This window comes from Anguilla rostrata, chromosome 7, assembly GCF_018555375.3.
Source record: "Anguilla rostrata isolate EN2019 chromosome 7, ASM1855537v3, whole genome shotgun sequence".
In the NCBI taxonomy this organism is placed as follows: domain Eukaryota; kingdom Metazoa; phylum Chordata; class Actinopteri; order Anguilliformes; family Anguillidae; genus Anguilla; species Anguilla rostrata.
In genome coordinates, this window is record NC_057939.1 from 16,027,135 (window position 1) to 16,044,914 (window position 17,780).

General features: G+C 38.1%; 1 protein-coding gene across 7 annotated transcripts in view; it reads left to right on the forward strand.

Annotated features, from left to right (window-relative positions):
• LOC135259150 (voltage-dependent calcium channel subunit alpha-2/delta-1-like) overlaps positions 1-17,780 on the forward strand; it is a 125,862-nt gene that overhangs the window by 76,566 nt on the left and 31,516 nt on the right. For all 7 annotated transcript variants that reach the window (XM_064343145.1, XM_064343146.1, XM_064343148.1 and 4 more), the window contains exons 8-17: positions 1,792-1,861; positions 2,284-2,334; positions 4,907-5,006; positions 11,599-11,757; positions 12,251-12,355; positions 14,146-14,224; positions 14,538-14,587; positions 14,689-14,778; positions 15,928-16,011; positions 16,740-16,814. In XM_064343145.1, coding sequence (XP_064199215.1) covers positions 1,792-1,861; positions 2,284-2,334; positions 4,907-5,006; positions 11,599-11,757; positions 12,251-12,355; positions 14,146-14,224; positions 14,538-14,587; positions 14,689-14,778; positions 15,928-16,011; positions 16,740-16,814 — 863 coding nt within the window. The remainder of the gene's footprint in view (positions 1-1,791; positions 1,862-2,283; positions 2,335-4,906; positions 5,007-11,598; positions 11,758-12,250; positions 12,356-14,145; positions 14,225-14,537; positions 14,588-14,688; positions 14,779-15,927; positions 16,012-16,739; positions 16,815-17,780) is intronic.

A 17,780-nucleotide genomic window follows, 5' to 3' on the forward strand; every position in this document is an offset into this window, starting at 1 on the left:
AAAGAGTGTCGTCAAATATGTTTATCAATTTAACTGTGACATATTTTCCCATAAAAGTTCAACTGGAAGATAAAAGTTAGCTAAATGTCTTCTTATTTGCCAATTTGATTCAAATATTTTTGACAGCTCAATCTCACATTTGGCTATCACATTTTTCAAGTGTATTGCAAGTATTGTTGCACGTTTCGGATTTTGACATGAGGGTGTGCTTTCCCTAATGTTGCAGTATTATATTTATATTAACAATAATTTATTATGAAGAAGCTGTAATTCCGAATTTAAACCATATTTATTTCTACTTTTTTCACCAGCATTAGTTATATTGTGAATCGAAAGCTATCTAATTAAATTTGAAATCAGACATGATTCAGGCAAACAACTATGTCTAACAATTATGCAAACAAATCTTTTAATGTTTAATAAATGAGGCCACGTAAGTGCATGCTGTAATTAGAACATTAAATAAGAAATCCTTGCAATAAAATACTGTGTAAGCATAAATATAAGTACATACAGAAGCAATTACTTCACATACTTTCTAAAAACGCTTCTGGATACATTCAAGTCTTAAAATATGTGTATGTGTAAATAATATATTTTAAAACACTTTCAGAAAAAAGGTATTTGGTTGTAATTGAAATACTTGTTATGTTTATTTGACCCAAGTCTGTCTAGCAAGTTTCAAATCACTCTAAAGGACACTCCCTCATATATACAGTGAGGAGGTTGCTTTGCCCATGGCTCTTTCTGGAAGGTCGGCCTCTGACCTCATGAGCACACATAGCACACAGTGCCAGCCAGGATACTTATGGTAGCTCTATTTACTGGAGGTATGCAGAGGACTAGTGAACACACACTCTAACAGCGTTAACTCAACTCTAACAGGTGACCTACTGGGTTGAGTGAACTAACACTGTTAGAGTTAAATGAACACAGGACATTTTACTGAGGACTTGAGTCATGCTCCCCTAGCTGCCTGTGAAGAACCTTTCAGCTCAAGGAATAGGGATAAGCAACTGTCATCTGCAGATGCACACTCCACTCTTATCTGTGCCACTGACACATGTGAGAGATTGTATGGGCTCTGCTCCCGTTTAATTGGGATCTGCAGCACAGATGCTGGAAGGAAACAAAGAGTTTCAAAAAGCAGGCATGGCAGGGCTATCAAACTGATTCTTCCGATCATCTGAGCAATGTAAATGTAAAAATGCCATGTAAAATTTAGTATATAAATTAAAAAATGTATGTATTAATTTATTATGTAAATCATACATACAATGAAGTCCATACATATTTGGACGGTGATAAATTCTTGGTGTTAAAATATATAAAACTGAAATAATTGCTTTAGACTAATTCAATCCTGCTGATTTCTGTTTACAAGCATAGGCACTCTCATGCCATTTCGTAACCACACAATTACAAGATGATTTCTCTGTCTGTCATTGAGATTGGAATGGGAAAGCTGTTTTTGTGTATTGCAGTGTTGTACTTTATACATTGTGTCAGGTTTAATTAGCAGTGAAGCATGAGGACTGGTTCATTTCAAATGAAAGGAAAAAAGCAGGATGTTTAATCGCAGAGGAAGATCTGTAGCATTTACCTAAGGCCTACTTTGGTCTTTTTTTTGTTTTTCTACACTGGTATTTCCTCCAAAGAGGGACAGACACTTCAGTGATGCTGTACCATGAGCCCATGGGCTGTAAATGCACTGAGCAAATAAAGTCACTGAGGCTAAAAATTGACTGTAGCGTTCGTGCAAACCTAATGACGCATTCTGTTCAATTGTAGCTTCTCCTTGGATGGATTCAACAAAGATGCCCAGCAAAATTGATTTGTACGACGTTCGCCGGCGACCGTGGTAAGCAGCCGGGATCGCGAGTGAATATCGCCTCGCCTCAGCTAATTTGGTGTCCAGTGTGCTGATGCTCTCGACGCCACAGCTTTCATCCTAACGAGCCGTTTTCTGATCCTGTCCGCTCTCGTTGAGGCTGTGCACAGTGCTCCACACTTACTGAAAGACAGAGGAGCAAGAGCAAACAATTGATTATTTTTAAGACCCAATGCAAGTTTGATACTGTAGTCGATACAGCATGTGCATATAAAATGCCCACAGGTAAACAGTAGCATTGTACATGCAACATGTTAAGTCATATTGATTCTTATCATTCTGTTGCTCAAGAAGCACTTCTGAATGAAAACCTTATATAATGTTATACTTTGTAATAGCTTCTGTTGATAGACAATCACTGCTGTCTAATCATTTGGTTTTTGTGTTCTTAGGTATATACAAGGTGCTGCTTCACCAAAGGACATGCTGATACTTGTGGATGCGTGAGTGATCTTGTAGTTATATAGTTCTTGAAGGGATAGCTGACTTTCCAGAATATTATTTCAGTTTTTAGTGTGTGCTCAATCAACCTAGACAGTGACAGTTATAGTTATGCGCGCTGAAGCATGTTTTGGATACTTACAGAAGTTTCTGATTACTAGCCGGCTTTATAGTGGCTTGTATAGGGCACTTGGGGCTTTGTGGTCTACACCAAGAATATACACAGCAAGTAACTCCAAAGCAGCTTGAACAGCAACGTTATGTTTCCTGAAGCTTTACGTATGAACATAGTATAAATCTAAAAATCAGTTTTTATTTTGTTAAAATAAAAACTGACACACACACACACACACACAAGTGGGGTTTCTATTCAACTGTTTTTATGCAAATTTTTAATTTGCACACAAGTAAACCCGCATGGTAACACCTTAAATTAAAAAAAAAAAAAACTGCGAAATTGCAAAGTTTTTTATGCTTGAAAAGGTGTAAGAGTTGGCATATCAATAGAGGGAAGATATGATAAAGGGTGATGGAAACTGATTTTCTGACTAAGTGATGATGTGACGGGGACCTCAGTCTTGTGCTTCCTCTCTAGAAAGCCCAAAAAATACCAATCATGGCACACGGTTGGTTAAATGTGCTTTTTGACGCTAAAATGCTTCACCCAAAACTGGTGTATGAAATGCCAGTGCACAATAATCTCACAGAATTGCCTGGTGCGTCTGCACTCCCAGGTGTATGGTAGATTTTCTGCTGGTGATAGCCATTTGAGCCATCATTAGACCATTACATGGCCTCTTAGATATCTCTGAGCTGCATGTAATACAACCACGTTTAACTGTGAGAGGGCTGTTATGATCACTCTTCCAAGAGCGAGTATGCCTTGCAAACTCTCCATAACTGTTTGGCTGGCACTCTTTTGATTAAGTAATCTTGTTGCGCCCTCTTCAGAATATTCGCATAACAGTAGCTGATGGAAACACATTCTGATTCGCATTTTCTTTTGCCGACTTTTCAGAAATTGGCTGCACATTTGCCAAATATTTGAATGGAAATTTAACTATAGATGAAGAAGGCACAATAACAGTGTGTGTGTGTGTGTGTGTTTGCTGAGACCACATTGCACTGGATTTGTATTTAATGTGTGTGTGTGCGTGTGTGTGTGTTTATATATAGGTACATACACACACACACACACACACATAATGCATTGGGGGAGAATGCCCCTGGAGTAAGACATCCCACCTTAATTTTCTTCCTGACAAATACATTGCACCTCATTTCATCTCCACACTTTTTTTGAATGTCTGCTTTTTTGAGTTTTGACATTTCATCTGTCTTACCATATTTGTGAGATTTATTCCCCCGGAACCTTTTTGACATGAACTGATCAAATCTTTGACACTGGAAAACACAAGTAAATGTGATGCTATAAATTACACACAAAATACACGTGTGTCTTAAACTACCATTGTTTGTAAAGCAAAACAACTAAAAACGCATGCAGTAATAATGATCTGCATGTCCATAGCCTCTGAAATTGTGTAAGCCCTTTGCCTTTTTTGTGATTTTATTGTAATAAAAGTGATTTTTTTTGAGTGAAGGACTCACTCTGTCACCCCTATACTAGGAGGTGTGAGATTCTGCTGTCCTGCTTTTTGATTAAATCTTGAATGAAACAGGAGCAGGGCAAGCATGCCATGGCTAAATGAAGACTATAAAAAAATTTAAATCAATGCCTGCCTTGTAACTTAACGTTTTATAGATAAGTGGTGGACTTGATTGATGGGCTTTTAAACATAAAAGCTATATTTATGTCTTTTTTCATAATAGAATATGAAAACTTTCCCGGCATGTTCTGTTCTCTCACTGTGTGATTACCACTGTTCCTTAATTGGCAGTGAGTAATTGCTATATTTAGAATGCGTCCTTCGGCGATATTAGAATTTCATAACCTTTTTAGCTCAGCACATTGTCTGCACCCACCTCTTTGTGTTTAAAAGACGAAAGAGTATCCCTTGAATATGTAATCCATTCAAGCTATCAAAAGTCTTTTTAAAATGTGAAAGATAAAAGCATAAAATTTTCTTTTTCCATGCCATTTGCCCTGAGACAGATTAATAGAACTCTCCATTTAAATTTTACTACTATCCACTTATGCGGCTATAATATTAATGACCCATTTTGCACCTCATGTTCACAAGCTTCAAAATTATAGAGATGCAACAATTATGTGGTGTGTCTTCATTTTCTCCCCCTCATTATTTTCTCTGTTTGCCACTGGAAACAAATCAAATTTAATCCAGTGCTGCATGAAAGTATCCCTCTGAAATAATATTTTAAAAATATGAAGATAACATGTTAATTGTTTATACTCTGCCATGTGATTTCAGTTGTTGTTAGTTGTTAGTCTTACTGTGACTATATGTTATGTAATTATTAGATAAGTCTATTAATCAGTGCTTTATTATGGTATAAAAAAAGTTATGGTATAAACATTAAGGCTATTAAGGTATTTGAATGTATTACATGTACCCTTATAATACCTCTGGTATTTGTTCTCATCCTTTACAGGAGTGGCAGTGTCTCTGGCCTGACACTGAAACTGATCCGCACCTCTGTTAATGAGATGTTGGAGACCTTGTCCGATGATGACTATGTGAACGTGGTTTATGTGAGTATCTCCTGATTACCTCTGACCAGCACCGCAATATTAGATTTTTCTTAATAATATCAACAGTTCTGTTCAGAAAGGAACTATGTCTTTGGAATAAGGGTATTTTGTGCTTGTGTACTCATGTGTCCGTTGATTATCTTTTGTATCTCTGTCCTTGTATTGACAGAAATTCGTCATTTAAAAGCATACAGTATTTTTGGAAATTGTCCTTTTTTCACCCCATACCACGTGTTGTGTTTTGCGAGGGAAATATTCATCCTTTCATCCTAGTTGTAAAAAACACATGGCTTGTAATGGCATCGTAAATTATTAGGCGTTTCAAAATTTAAAAGAGACCACATACAGTAAACATTTGTGTACAGTAGGCAAGGAATATTTCAGCCTATGGTGTGGGCAACAGAGTGCGGGGCGTCTGGTAATTGCCAGTGAATCCTGCAGTCTGGCTGACAGGTCTTTCACATCTTCTACTCATAAGACCTCACAATTTCACAATGAAAATCATTTACCATCTCAGAAATCACACTTACCTGGCATTCGATATTTCTGCTTAATGCTCAAGTTTGAGGAGACAGATACAGAGACTGATGTGGGACTTCAATATTAAGATGTATGTTTGAATGAGATAGCCAGTGTTTCTGGAGAAAAGGATGAGACAGGTGAGAGATAATGAAACATGGATTTGACTTGAGTTCTCTGCCTGAGAACAGGGGTTTAATGAAATTGCTACCATCCCATCTTGTGAACCAAATTGAGACTTCTGTCAGAAAAACCAAATCGAAGGGTCTGGCGGCTGTGAGGCTTAAGAAAACGTCATCCATCATGTTTTATAGCTCAAAATTTATTCTAAGAAGCTTTCATTATTTTAGGTTGATTTCAATATTTCCAAACTGAGACATAATTGATACCAGCCATTTCCACTAGTTGTCCATTATGAATATACCTTCAATTTATTACTGTTTTACGTAGATACTTGGGTATTTATTAGGGGGAAGAATTCAATGGTGTGCCTCACTCGTGAAATAGGATTTGAACAGCCATTTTAAAAAAATGAATTTTAAGCTAGGCGTAAGGTTAATATGAGCTTGTTTTTTCATCCATCCATAACTACCTGACCAGACTTAGGCCAGTAATGAAATTGGCTGGCTGTGTGCCAACAGTGAAGCTTCAAATTAACAGAAATATTCATGTATGTGCTGTACATTGTTCTGAAGATCAAACTGCAGTTGCTTTTAAGAGAAAACCTTGAAGTCCTCCTGCATTTCCAAGTTCAGCATTGCAGTCATGAAGGTTCTCGGGGAGATTGGTTTTGTCTGATGTGGCAATGGAAGTGAAAGTTGAGAACACTGTGGTGGTTAGATAAGTGAGTAATGCCCCAGTATTTCCCTTTAATCATGTTAGGTACCTAAATAGATGCTAGACGAGGCTTATAGTGCTATGAATTAAATCCCAGCAGGTTGGACTTTAAGGACCCAGCATATCATTGGGGCTGTAACAGCTTTATGATTGTGCATATTGGTGAGGGTTAGCAGCAACTGTGCAATTAAAACCCAAAGGGTGCATTGATTGACAATGGAGTGTGGTGGCAAAGTCCAACAGGGGAATCTGACTTATCCATTATAAGTGTTGTGTATGATCTCCAGACTCATTTCCCAAAGTTTTAACTCAAAAGACAATCTGCTTTTCATAACTTTCGTAGTCATGATGACTTACATTTAGGCCTAACGGATTTGGCGGGAATGCAGCTGCATTTGGAGGTTAGTTCAGCAAGGGCCTTCTCGGTGAACTCCCTCACAGATGGCATTCCTGATTTTTCAGGCCCCCGGGAGTTATTAGCTCTGCTGCTTCATGTCAAAACCCAATCCTAAATCATTCATCATGGAAATTACCCATAAGGCCCTACTCATTAAAGCCCACCCTGGGATTGAGCTGACATTTGGTCTGTCTCCCATTTGGCTGTTCATTATATGAGGGAATACTGATCTGTATGCCACATTGGTTCATAGTGAACTATCACCAGCTCTATTAATCAACCTCTTCTTACTTCCTTTGTTAGCCTTTTGTGTTTTCTCTTTTTAATTTTTAGGCAAATAGGTGTAATAATGAAGATGTATGTTCTGTTGGTGCTCATCCATTAAAACACTACACACTCTACAGCTCAATATCTAGAAAGTATGTTGTTGAGTTAACTGATTGTATTTTAGAGCTGTACAATAGAAGTTTTTTTTTTTTAGTTTTTTTTTTTGAATGACAGCCCAATCAGCCCAAGCTCGCATACAGCCCACTGCTTTGGCTCTCATTATCCAGCCGATTCATTTGGAGAAATTGTGGTTAAATTTATTCTGCTCATTAGAGAAAGTAGGAGTTAGCACAAGTTTTAATGTAGCTGCCGTGGGTCTGCTTTGAGTGAGGTGACCATGATAGAGCATGGGCATGGTACTTTGTGCCATAAAAAAGCCATTAACTACTTTGAATTCCAGCCTCATGTCCTGCCACCTTATTGGTGTACTATATCTGTGTATCACATTTATTTTATTACACAGATTAATTTCATTATTTATTGCATTTTGTATATTGTACATCACATTTGTGTTTTACAAAGCTCATGTATTAATCATTTTACAGCAGCCATTAACGTAACATATATAATGAACTTGAAGTAGACAAGGTAATTGCAGTTATGTGTATGGAAAAATACTAAGCAACACCCAAGAAGACATGGGTCTTGTTTTCATTTTGTAACCCATAGCCCCAGATCATATGAACAGGGTGAGGGGTTTTACTATGGGGAAGATAAAGGAGAATTTGAACTGTCAAAACAAGCTTCTGGAAGTGCAGTAAACAGGTAGAACATGAAAACATTATATTAATTTATTGATTTTTAATTCATCAACATTACAGTGACAATTATAAAATATTCTTTATACAGTCAGTAAAATGAACTTTAAATAATTTTCTCAGTGATATTGTCTAGTAAACAGATTTACAGTTGAATGGCGAACTACAAGGGTTTGACTGAACCAGTTTAGTGGTCTGAGAAGAGGCCACAAAACCTTTGAGTTTTGGAGCTGGTCAGAGTGTGTCACCTTGTCAGGTAAGCTTGGTGACCCACTTCTAGTGAAATAAGCAGTGTGGTGGAATGGTGGTTGATGAGATTAGCTTCTCCCTGAAATCCGATCCAGCTTTGTGTTGTTGGCTGAGTCCACAGGTCTCCAGTAATGGGATCACAAGGGTTAATCCCATCTGATAGCGGCCTCAGGGCTTCACAGCACCCAGGGACACTCCCATGGACAGTCAGTGGGTGATTATCTCTAATGCCACCACACCGTATCTGGAACAATATCACTGACATGGATCTCAGAGTTGAAAGAAAAGGGAACAATGTAACTTAGGTGTCAATAATAACATCCATAGTCTTCAAGAGAGCAAACCACCCTTTACATGTCAGTTCTCTGATCTTCAGGTGACACAAAAGCCTCTTTCATTGAATGTGATAAGCCTTTGGTCCTGGATCACAAACAAACATGTATGCCTTAAGAGGCAGGACAAAAGTGACCCGCGACTACAGGCACTTCACCTCTGATATTGATTGAGGTCATGTCCATCGGTTGACCCGCTCAGGCCGCATCCAGCGACAGTGGATTGAGTCGTTTGTGTTAGTACATGCTGTGCTCCTTGTAAAGATCTGACTTGAATTTATTTAGCGAGAACCCGACGCCCTAGAGCTGGCTAACGTTTGCTTCCTGCTTTATTCCCCTGTCAAGGCCTGACTTAGCCTTCTGTTTAAAATTATAGCTCTCGGTGTATTGCATCTGTCTCCACATAGGATTTCTTCTTTATTCTCCTTAATCGGGAACTGTAATCAAGTCCTCACCACCCTAGTCCTAATTATGTATAATTTCTCCCTCTTAAGAGAAACTGCTGACATTGCTCCTCTCAGAAGAAGATCTGTGGAGTATGTTGCCAACAGAGAGAAGCACTGAATGGGGTTTAATCACAGCTCATTTGAATCTCATGCTAGTGTCAAGGCCTGTGTTTCCTCAATACATACAGAGATTACACAGAAGAGATTTTATTTCTGCCTTAGATTATATCCATATGCCAAGACATGGAAGTTCCAGTGGCATAAGTGAATGTTTAGTTTGATAGTGATGTTGTCACAGTTCCTGTTTTTTTGCCGGCAGAGGCCACCAGTACCCTGGCCCTAGTGTTTAGTCATTATTGTATTATTGGTTTGCTTATTGTTTTCACCTGTGTTTCTTTAGTTAATTAATTCACCTGTCTTGTTAGTGTATTTGTGTCCTTTGTGTTTTGCTTGTTTCTGCTAGGTTTTATTGTTTCTTCAGATCCTTAACCGACTAGTTATTGCCTATTAACTTTGTCCCTAATGTTCATTCCTGTTTGTGTCCTCGCTTTTATGTTCTAGTGAACTTCCTTGTTTATTCACTTATCTTAGTCTCTCGTGTTCCATCTTTGCACTTGGATGCTATCATTACCCTGTGTGTGAAATGTTTTATTGTAGTTTGTGAAAATGTGCCTGTACTCAAAAAGGTAAATGGATATTTCTACCTATTGCAAGCGTGCATACATATGAAAGGAAAATCCCAGAGCAATATTCGGTTGTGATTTTAACCTTTTAGGGTGGGGTGCTGTTGATGAAAAATGTTTGCACAAAATCAAAGGCTGGAGAGGCCGGCTCTGTCATTTTTCACTGCCATTCTTATTGGATACAGAGTGCAGCATCCTGACTCTTGACAGTCTGTCGTACACGTACTGACAGCTCCTCCAGCCTGCTTAAAATAACTCCAGTAACAGAGAGGTCCAGACGTACTCTCAGCCTCTCATTTCCATGTGCTGCTCTCTGTCTCATTCAGTCCTAACTGTGCCTCTGGGCCGGAAGACTTATGGTCTGGAGGAAAGCTCAGGGTTGCCTTCAGGGCCGTTTAAACGTGTCTGGCATTCCAGTGTCTGCCCATACTCAGGAAGAAAGTAAGCCAACTTTTAACAGTAGCTTTTTGACAGTTATGTCACACACTTCCGTGTTTTTCAGAGGAGAAGAGGGGATTGTTTTTGTTTTTAATAAGCTTTGGGATTGATTGATGAAAGTTTTTTTTTTTTTTAAGTGCTCTATACATAGACTAATGATTTCTGGCATAGTCACATCTATTTCCAGCCAGAGGAGGATGGGTTTCTTCCAACATTTCTTCCCGTTGCCCACCTGGGAATTTTTTCTTTGCAGCTGTCAACCTAGTCTTGCTTTTCATGGAGGTGTGCTGTGAAGCATATTGTGACAAAGGTTTTCTGAAATGTGTAATCCCATTTAAGTTTGAGATCCATTCAAGATGTTAAAATGTAATGTTATACAGTCACTGCCTACTATTTTATTGGCCAATAACTAGCTTATGTTGATTAAGTATGTCGATATTGAGAAACGAGTCCTGTCCACTCTAGAATGGTAATGGATGATTATATAGGCTTTATCAAGCGTTCAATGATGCTCTATCGTGAGCGTTAGGGTTAGGTCTGTCAAGGAGTCACACGCCAGGGGTTGACGCACCTCCAATGCAGCAATCGCTACTTCCTAGCTACGGCTCTGAATGGGGCGTAGATGGAATACAATGAATACAATTTTTTGGTTTGCTGATGTAGCACCTGCTACATTCTCTTAATTCAGAAATTATGCTGCATATGGACTGAGGTTGTGAATTGTACGTATATGCAGACCTACAGTGAGGAAGGACCTTGATGTCTGCTGTGCAGTTGGCCCTTGAGTGGGTGTCAGTGCAGAAGCTAGGAGGTTACTCTTGTCACGTTTTTCAGCAGCACATGAATGAAACCATCGAGCAGGAAACTTAACTGGGCCCTCAAACTGAGACTGCTTCACTCTTTAATGACAGGGGTGACGCTCCTGTTTGTGCTCTGTCACACCTCGGTGAGCTCCTCTTTCCCTGCCATCTCATTAGAGCGTCGGATTTACTTATCCGTCTGAATACATCAAGGCACCATCAGAGAAGTTATTCACTGAAAGGCTTCTGCCTCTTCCTGAAGCTCAAATCAAAATTAATGCAATTGGGGTTTACGTCTCCTCATAAACAGGCAATAATTGTCCATTTGGACGCACATTGACAACAGAACTTCACATAAATGATAAAAATGATTTGATGTAAATCTAAGATGGCATGTGAAATAGGAAATGCCCAAGACATTTGGTTGGCTAATAATACATATTATTGTCTTGGTGCGGTTTAAGGGCTACTGTGAAAATCAAAGAAAAACTTGCAGTTGGTCATGTGTAAGGTACAGCTGTTCAACACGGCATGCAAGATGGATATGAGCTTAGTTAGGTCAGATGTCAGTCAAGTTTTAATAAGCCCTTCATCTTTCTCGGGTTGAATGGTTAACTCAGAGAGCAGTCTCCTAAATGTATTCGGAATAGAAATTTTTGTTTGGCTCCAGTTATTACCATGACTAAGATCCAGCTTTGCTTCATTCAAAACATGCCTTTGTGCTTCTGCGTGCTGAGCCCCTAATATGAAATATGCCCATGATCTGGGACTTGTGTGTGTGACTTAGTGGCTTGTCTGTGTTTCAGTTCAACATGGATGTGAACAATACCGACTGCTTTGATCATCTAGTGCAGGCGAACGTCCGCAACAAGAAGAAACTCAAGGATGCGGTTCAGAAGATCTCAGCCAAGGGCATCACAAACTACAAAAGGGGCTTTGAATTTGCCTTCGAGCAGCTTTTGTTCGTGAGTGCCAGTTCCCCATTCACTGGCCTCCATCAGCAGCCGCTTCGTTAGCCTTTCTCTATAGGCTCAAAAGAATGATGGGGTCACAGTTCACAGATGACGGACTCTTTTTGCATTAGGATACCAGTAAAAAACCCACATATAGTTAAAAGGGAGGTGGATGAACTTGAATAATGATACAAAACACAAAGTGGGTTATTTGCTGTAGTAACTTTATCCCAGATTCCATATCAATGGACGTAGTGCAGTCTTGTTAAATACTGCCATCTGCTGGCTGTGAGGAGTACCTTACACTTTGTTTTACTTTTCAAGTGCTTGGTAATTACCTCCAGATTTTCCGAAATCATGTCTTTGTACTGTAGCCGGTAATATGACACTGATTAAGCGTTTAAACTTTTTATGATGCGCATTTGATCAAACATGACACAATATTTGCGGAGATTTATGTGAACTGAAATGCCACTTATTTAATGCATTCTGTCTTTCTGCTCAGTCCAATGTGACCCGTGCCAACTGCAACAAGATCATCATGCTGTTCACTGATGGGGGGGAGGAGAGAGCACAGGAGATCTTCGAAAAGTACAACTCGGGAAAGGAGGTAGGATGACTTTTTGAAGCAGGGATATGCTTTTGAACGATCCCATATCAGAGTACGCTGTGAAATAAAAGATCAAATATTCAAACCCTTCATTTTTCACTACCACGAACAGGCTTTCTGTGTAAGTAATTTCTGCAGAAAGATTTGCATTTATTTTCACTGTCAGCTGGGAAAATGAATAATGTGAGGGAATTATTTTATACAGGTTAGGCTCTCCTTCATGAATTGTAATTACAAAGTATAAAAATCTGGATTATTCTTTTTGTTCATTAACAATAATGTAATACTGATACTGCTACGATTGATTTCTGACCTCAGAGTTAAATAATCAAGTTCAGTGAAATAATAATAAATCTCATCTAGCCTGAAGCACCATACATAATTCTAATGTACTGTACATCAATTTCAATGTTTTTAGATTTCAGTAAATAATTGCACACATGTACATAAGATTAGTGTACACTCTATTCTGTGACCAAGTACACAAATAAACAACTCCCTTGAAACTGTGAATTCCCATGTGACCCTCTCAAATGAAAATATTGCAGGAGAAGCAAAATGTCTGCCCATTCAGATACATTTAAACTTTAAATTTGTGTTCTCGTAAACCTTTAAAACCTTTTGTCAAACTTTGTGTCTTCTCGTTAGTGCACCCATCTGAAGGGTCTCTTTATGCTTTATGTTCTTTCAACATCAAGCGCATAAAAGATGCCTACAGTCAGAGTACACCTGGTTGTGATTCATGTCCTTCCTTTTTTTTTCTTTTTTTTTGCACCATGTGTTCCGCTTGAATCCTGTGTCTGTACCCAGCCTCGGAATATAAGATGTTGAGTAACACTGCACCTGCTGTTTGTATGGTTTCTTTTGATCTGCGCACGTGCTGTTTGGAACACCCAGCTCACCTCTCATTAGAATCCCAGCGATCAGGACTCTCCCAGCTTAAGCTCACACAAACCACATCCAGTTAACAGAAAAGATTCCTTTTTATGAGATTATTTATGAGATTTATTCACATCCATGAAGATCCTCCTCCGTCTTGTCTTGGCCTGGCACAGTAAATCAGTGCTGTGGCATCTGGCCGTGTCCTCTACTTGGGTGGAGGGGTGGGGTCCCACTGGCAAATGTGTCACTGCCTGCCTGGCGTGCATAGGTGCAAGCGGGATTTTTAAAGTGGGTATGCCTCGGAATTTGAATTTATGTTTTGTGGGCACTTCTAGGTAAGAAGGGTCATGTTTTTGGAACACTGTGTAAGAATTTACATTACAATTAGGCTCCAATGAGCTCTTTCTATATGATTATTTTAAGGGATGCACGATAAATTGGGGTTGGTATTGTATCGCCGAACATGGCTTCAAGCTGACTCATCTTTATTGGATAAGACAGTCGAAATGATTGGCAGACTTCATAATGCAACATAAATGTGCCTTTGTATATTATATTCACCATTGATGCTGTAAATGAAGTGAAACGATCATGCTAAAAAAAAAGTAGCCTGAACTTTTTTTTATTTATTTGAATTTTTTCATTTTTACCAGTCAAACAGAGCTGCCCACGATCATAATCAGCATCACCCCCAGGCCGCGATCGCGATCTCCATATGCCCTCCTCTTCTTTCTTGCTATTCTGCTCTAATGTAATACAGAGAGCTATCAGCATTAGCATCAGCTAGCCAAATATTGGCTAAGGATACCAGCCCTAAAATTTTCATGTAATGCATCCATAATTATTTTTCATGCCAATGAATTTGAATGATGGTTATAGTTTTCCAAAAATAAATGTTATTTTTGCAGGTGCGCATATTTACCTTCTCTGTTGGCCAGCACAACTATGACAAAGGGCCGATACAATGGATGGCTTGTAACAACAAAGGTATTTGCTTTTCTGTATGTATGGGCTAGTACTAAAAATGTAAAATACAGTTGCACTGCTTTGTATTCAGGATTTGTTTGTAGAATAATATAGGAAACATTGCCATTTGTTGGCACTGGATTTGTGACTGCAGTTCAGCTCTATGATGTCATGAGTGCATTTAAATTTCTGTTTCAGTTAAAGGTTTCATTATGATCAGTTGATGGTTTTCAGAACCGTTCATGCCAAAACAACTACATTTTGTGCTATTTCACATTGTAACACCGCATTAATGTATGGAATCATCAAATTGTATCCACCGTGTGTCTTCCAGGATATTATTATGAGATTCCATCTATTGGAGCCATTAGGATCAACACACAGGTGACAATAATTATTTTTGTGTGGTTTTGAAGATCTCTGTTTGCGTATGCCTGTACACATTCCTTGTATAGACTGACTGATCAATGTGGTTTCCTTTGCAGGAGTACTTGGATGTTCTAGGAAGGCCAATGGTCCTAGCAGACAAGAAGGCCAAGCAGGTCCAATGGACAAATGTCTACCTAGATGCACTGGTATGTCTCTTTGTGTCCACATGTTATCATTATTTAGCCACATATGCTTAATTCCAAAGATCACAATCAGTGTGATTATGGTACAGTATGGGTGATCAGACCATTTTGCTGTACCCTAGCACTGTGCTTCAGCCAATTAGACTCAGTTACTGCTATCTTTTAGCTTCAAGTATTCACAGGGCCATCTGAAAGGGAAGTATCTGTGTGGTGAGTAGAGTAGAAATTTTAAGATTTTGAATTTGAGTTTGGCTACTACAGCTTGTGCTATAAGAGTGTTGCTTTGGAAATTATTTTTTAACTGAAATGTGATGCAACATCATATATATAAGCAATTTTTTAGATGCCATTTTCTTCTTTTTATTAATAGCATTTCTAATTAGGTAGATAGGGATAGAATAGAATAGTGTGCCCCCAATCAGAACATGGGGCCTGCAATAACTTATGTAACTGCTTACGTGCTTATGGTCATTATCAACGGAGCCTTAATGCCCCTTTTATCACTCAGTTCCTGTTACTGTTTTAGCATAATAAAGTAATGATAAACTTCTTCTTAATAAGTTACCATAAATGACTCCCCACAGCCACTATCTATGGTCAGTAGGATGTTGAACTGGTGTTTGTTGTTTTCTTCTTCTTACTGGAAACTGAACAGATGTTCACTCGGCAAGTTAAGGTTGAGCCATAGTGCGAGCTGATGTCTTTGTCAGTTTTTAAAGCAGATAAGGACATGCTGTCAGACACACACTGTGACATCTGGCATCAACATAGACACATTTTCCATTGCATTCTCATTGCATGTAAAGTATGTGCAACAAAGTGTGTCCCAAACATTATGGTGCCCTGAAATGGGGGGCTATAAATAAAAATTGTATTAAAAAAAAATAAATAAATAAAAAATTTAAAAGCTGTAATTTCTACATAGTAAAATGAAAATGTATAAAGTACCCATAAATAAAAGCTGAGACTGTGCACTTTAACCATATGGGAATTGTTTAATTACAAATCAAAAATTGTGGAATACAGTGCCAAATCAAGAAAAAATATTTTGGTGTGTATTCTAAATAAGAGCAGAGCACATTTGCTGTGTTTGTTTGATCCTTTATTTCTCCATATTTGTATGTATGTCTATGATTCATTTGTCCTTTGCAGGAACTGGGCCTTGTTATTACAGGGACGCTGCCAGTTTTCAACAAGACGCTCTCTAAAGATGAAAAAGACGGAACTCTAAAAAAGGTACTGCCTGGAATTTTAGCCACTGCAAGAGGACCCTGGTCTCGATTGGTCCTTAACTTTGGGTTTTCATTTGATACTGTCAGGTAACAGTGTTAGATTTATTCCTTAAAACAACAGTTTGGCAAACTGATTCTGAAAATCGTTCAATTTCCTGGATTATATTTGTATAAATTAGGACAGAAACTTGAAATTTATCATAAGTCAACGTTAAGGTTTCATGTTGATCTAATGCAGGTCCTCTTGAAATGTAAACTTTGAATTGTAAGCATCAGGTTTTGTGGTGCTGTTTTTGACACATCTCTTCTCTCTTTTTTTATTAGCTAATAAAGTCATTTTTAGGGAAAAATTATTATTTTTAAATTAATAGCAAAAACATCCTTATGACAGGACTAAAAAGGAGCGATGATGTTTGTTTGAATGAAAACACAGAAGCACTGTTGGTGTTCAGACAGAAATGGTATTAAGCTCTTATACTGTGATTTTATCCTGTTCTCTTAAATTCCATTTGTACAGAGGGCACAGCTCATTGGGGAAATACCCAAACTGAACTAGAATCTCGATTACTGTGTTATAAGGGATGATGTAACTTTCCCTTCCATAAAAAAACCAGTAGATTCATATTCAAAAATCTTTCTGGCCAGCCATATGCCAGTTTGAACAATCTAAATGTTTTGGGGGTTTTTTTTGCCATCACAGTCATAGATCTTTTGTGTTTTATTGAGCTACAGAATCAATTGACCCTGGGAGTGATGGGCGTCGATGTATCCCTGGATGACATTAAAAGGCTAACTCCACGTTTCACTGTAAGTGCCTCATAAATTAACACAAGCATGTGTTTAATGTGTCTTTACCAATGTAATTTAAACAGGACATTTTAGAAGTGCAGTTCAATTGTAATGCACCATATGCCATAACAGATAATTAGGCTTGTCAGTTTTATTAGTAAATGTAATTACTACTAGTAAATGTAATTTCTATGCAATTACAACTAGCCAATGGAGTGGAAAATGGCATTATATTCTGCTGTTCTGTGTCAAAGTCCTCAATAAAGAGTTTGTGATTTAGTTTCCTTTTTGAATAGAAGCGCCCGTGGCACCAAAAAAACAAAAACATTTAGAAATGTCTGATGAAATCTCTCTACAAATAAGAAATGAGCAGAGAAACACACTTTTTCAGTTTTGTCAATTCAAAGATTGCCTTCCTGTTTTTCTTTTCTTTTCTTTTAAGGACGCTAAGTATGCAATTTTACTATTTGATATTTAATGTATTCAATTTGCACATATTGTAGTAATCGGTACAACTATGCATTTTGTTAATATACAACCTAAGAACAAAACAAAATAGTTTTGTACATGACTTTGTTTTGTTGGAGTGTCTTTTAAAATGCAAGTAATCTGGCCACCATATGGCACATGTACTTATTCTAAACTGGGACTGATACTGTACATACTGCCAAACACTATAGGTTCAACCCATTAACTGTCATGAATTATGACCAGTAGATAAATCTCATTTTTTCCTGTAATCTTGCTGTATGAAAAGGTGCCTGGCTCCTGGGCATGCACACACATATGATGCGGTGCTCTTAGTGTGTGAATGAATGGCACAGTCAAGAGGCAAAGCTGAAAAATTAAATAGTTCAGAATAAATAGAAATTAATAATTAATAATAATGATTTTGTGATTAGCATTCATTTAAAAGTGTGCTTTTCTAAATACTGGAGTGCAAGCAGATTTTATTTAGCCTTTTTTTTAAAACAAATTTCCAAC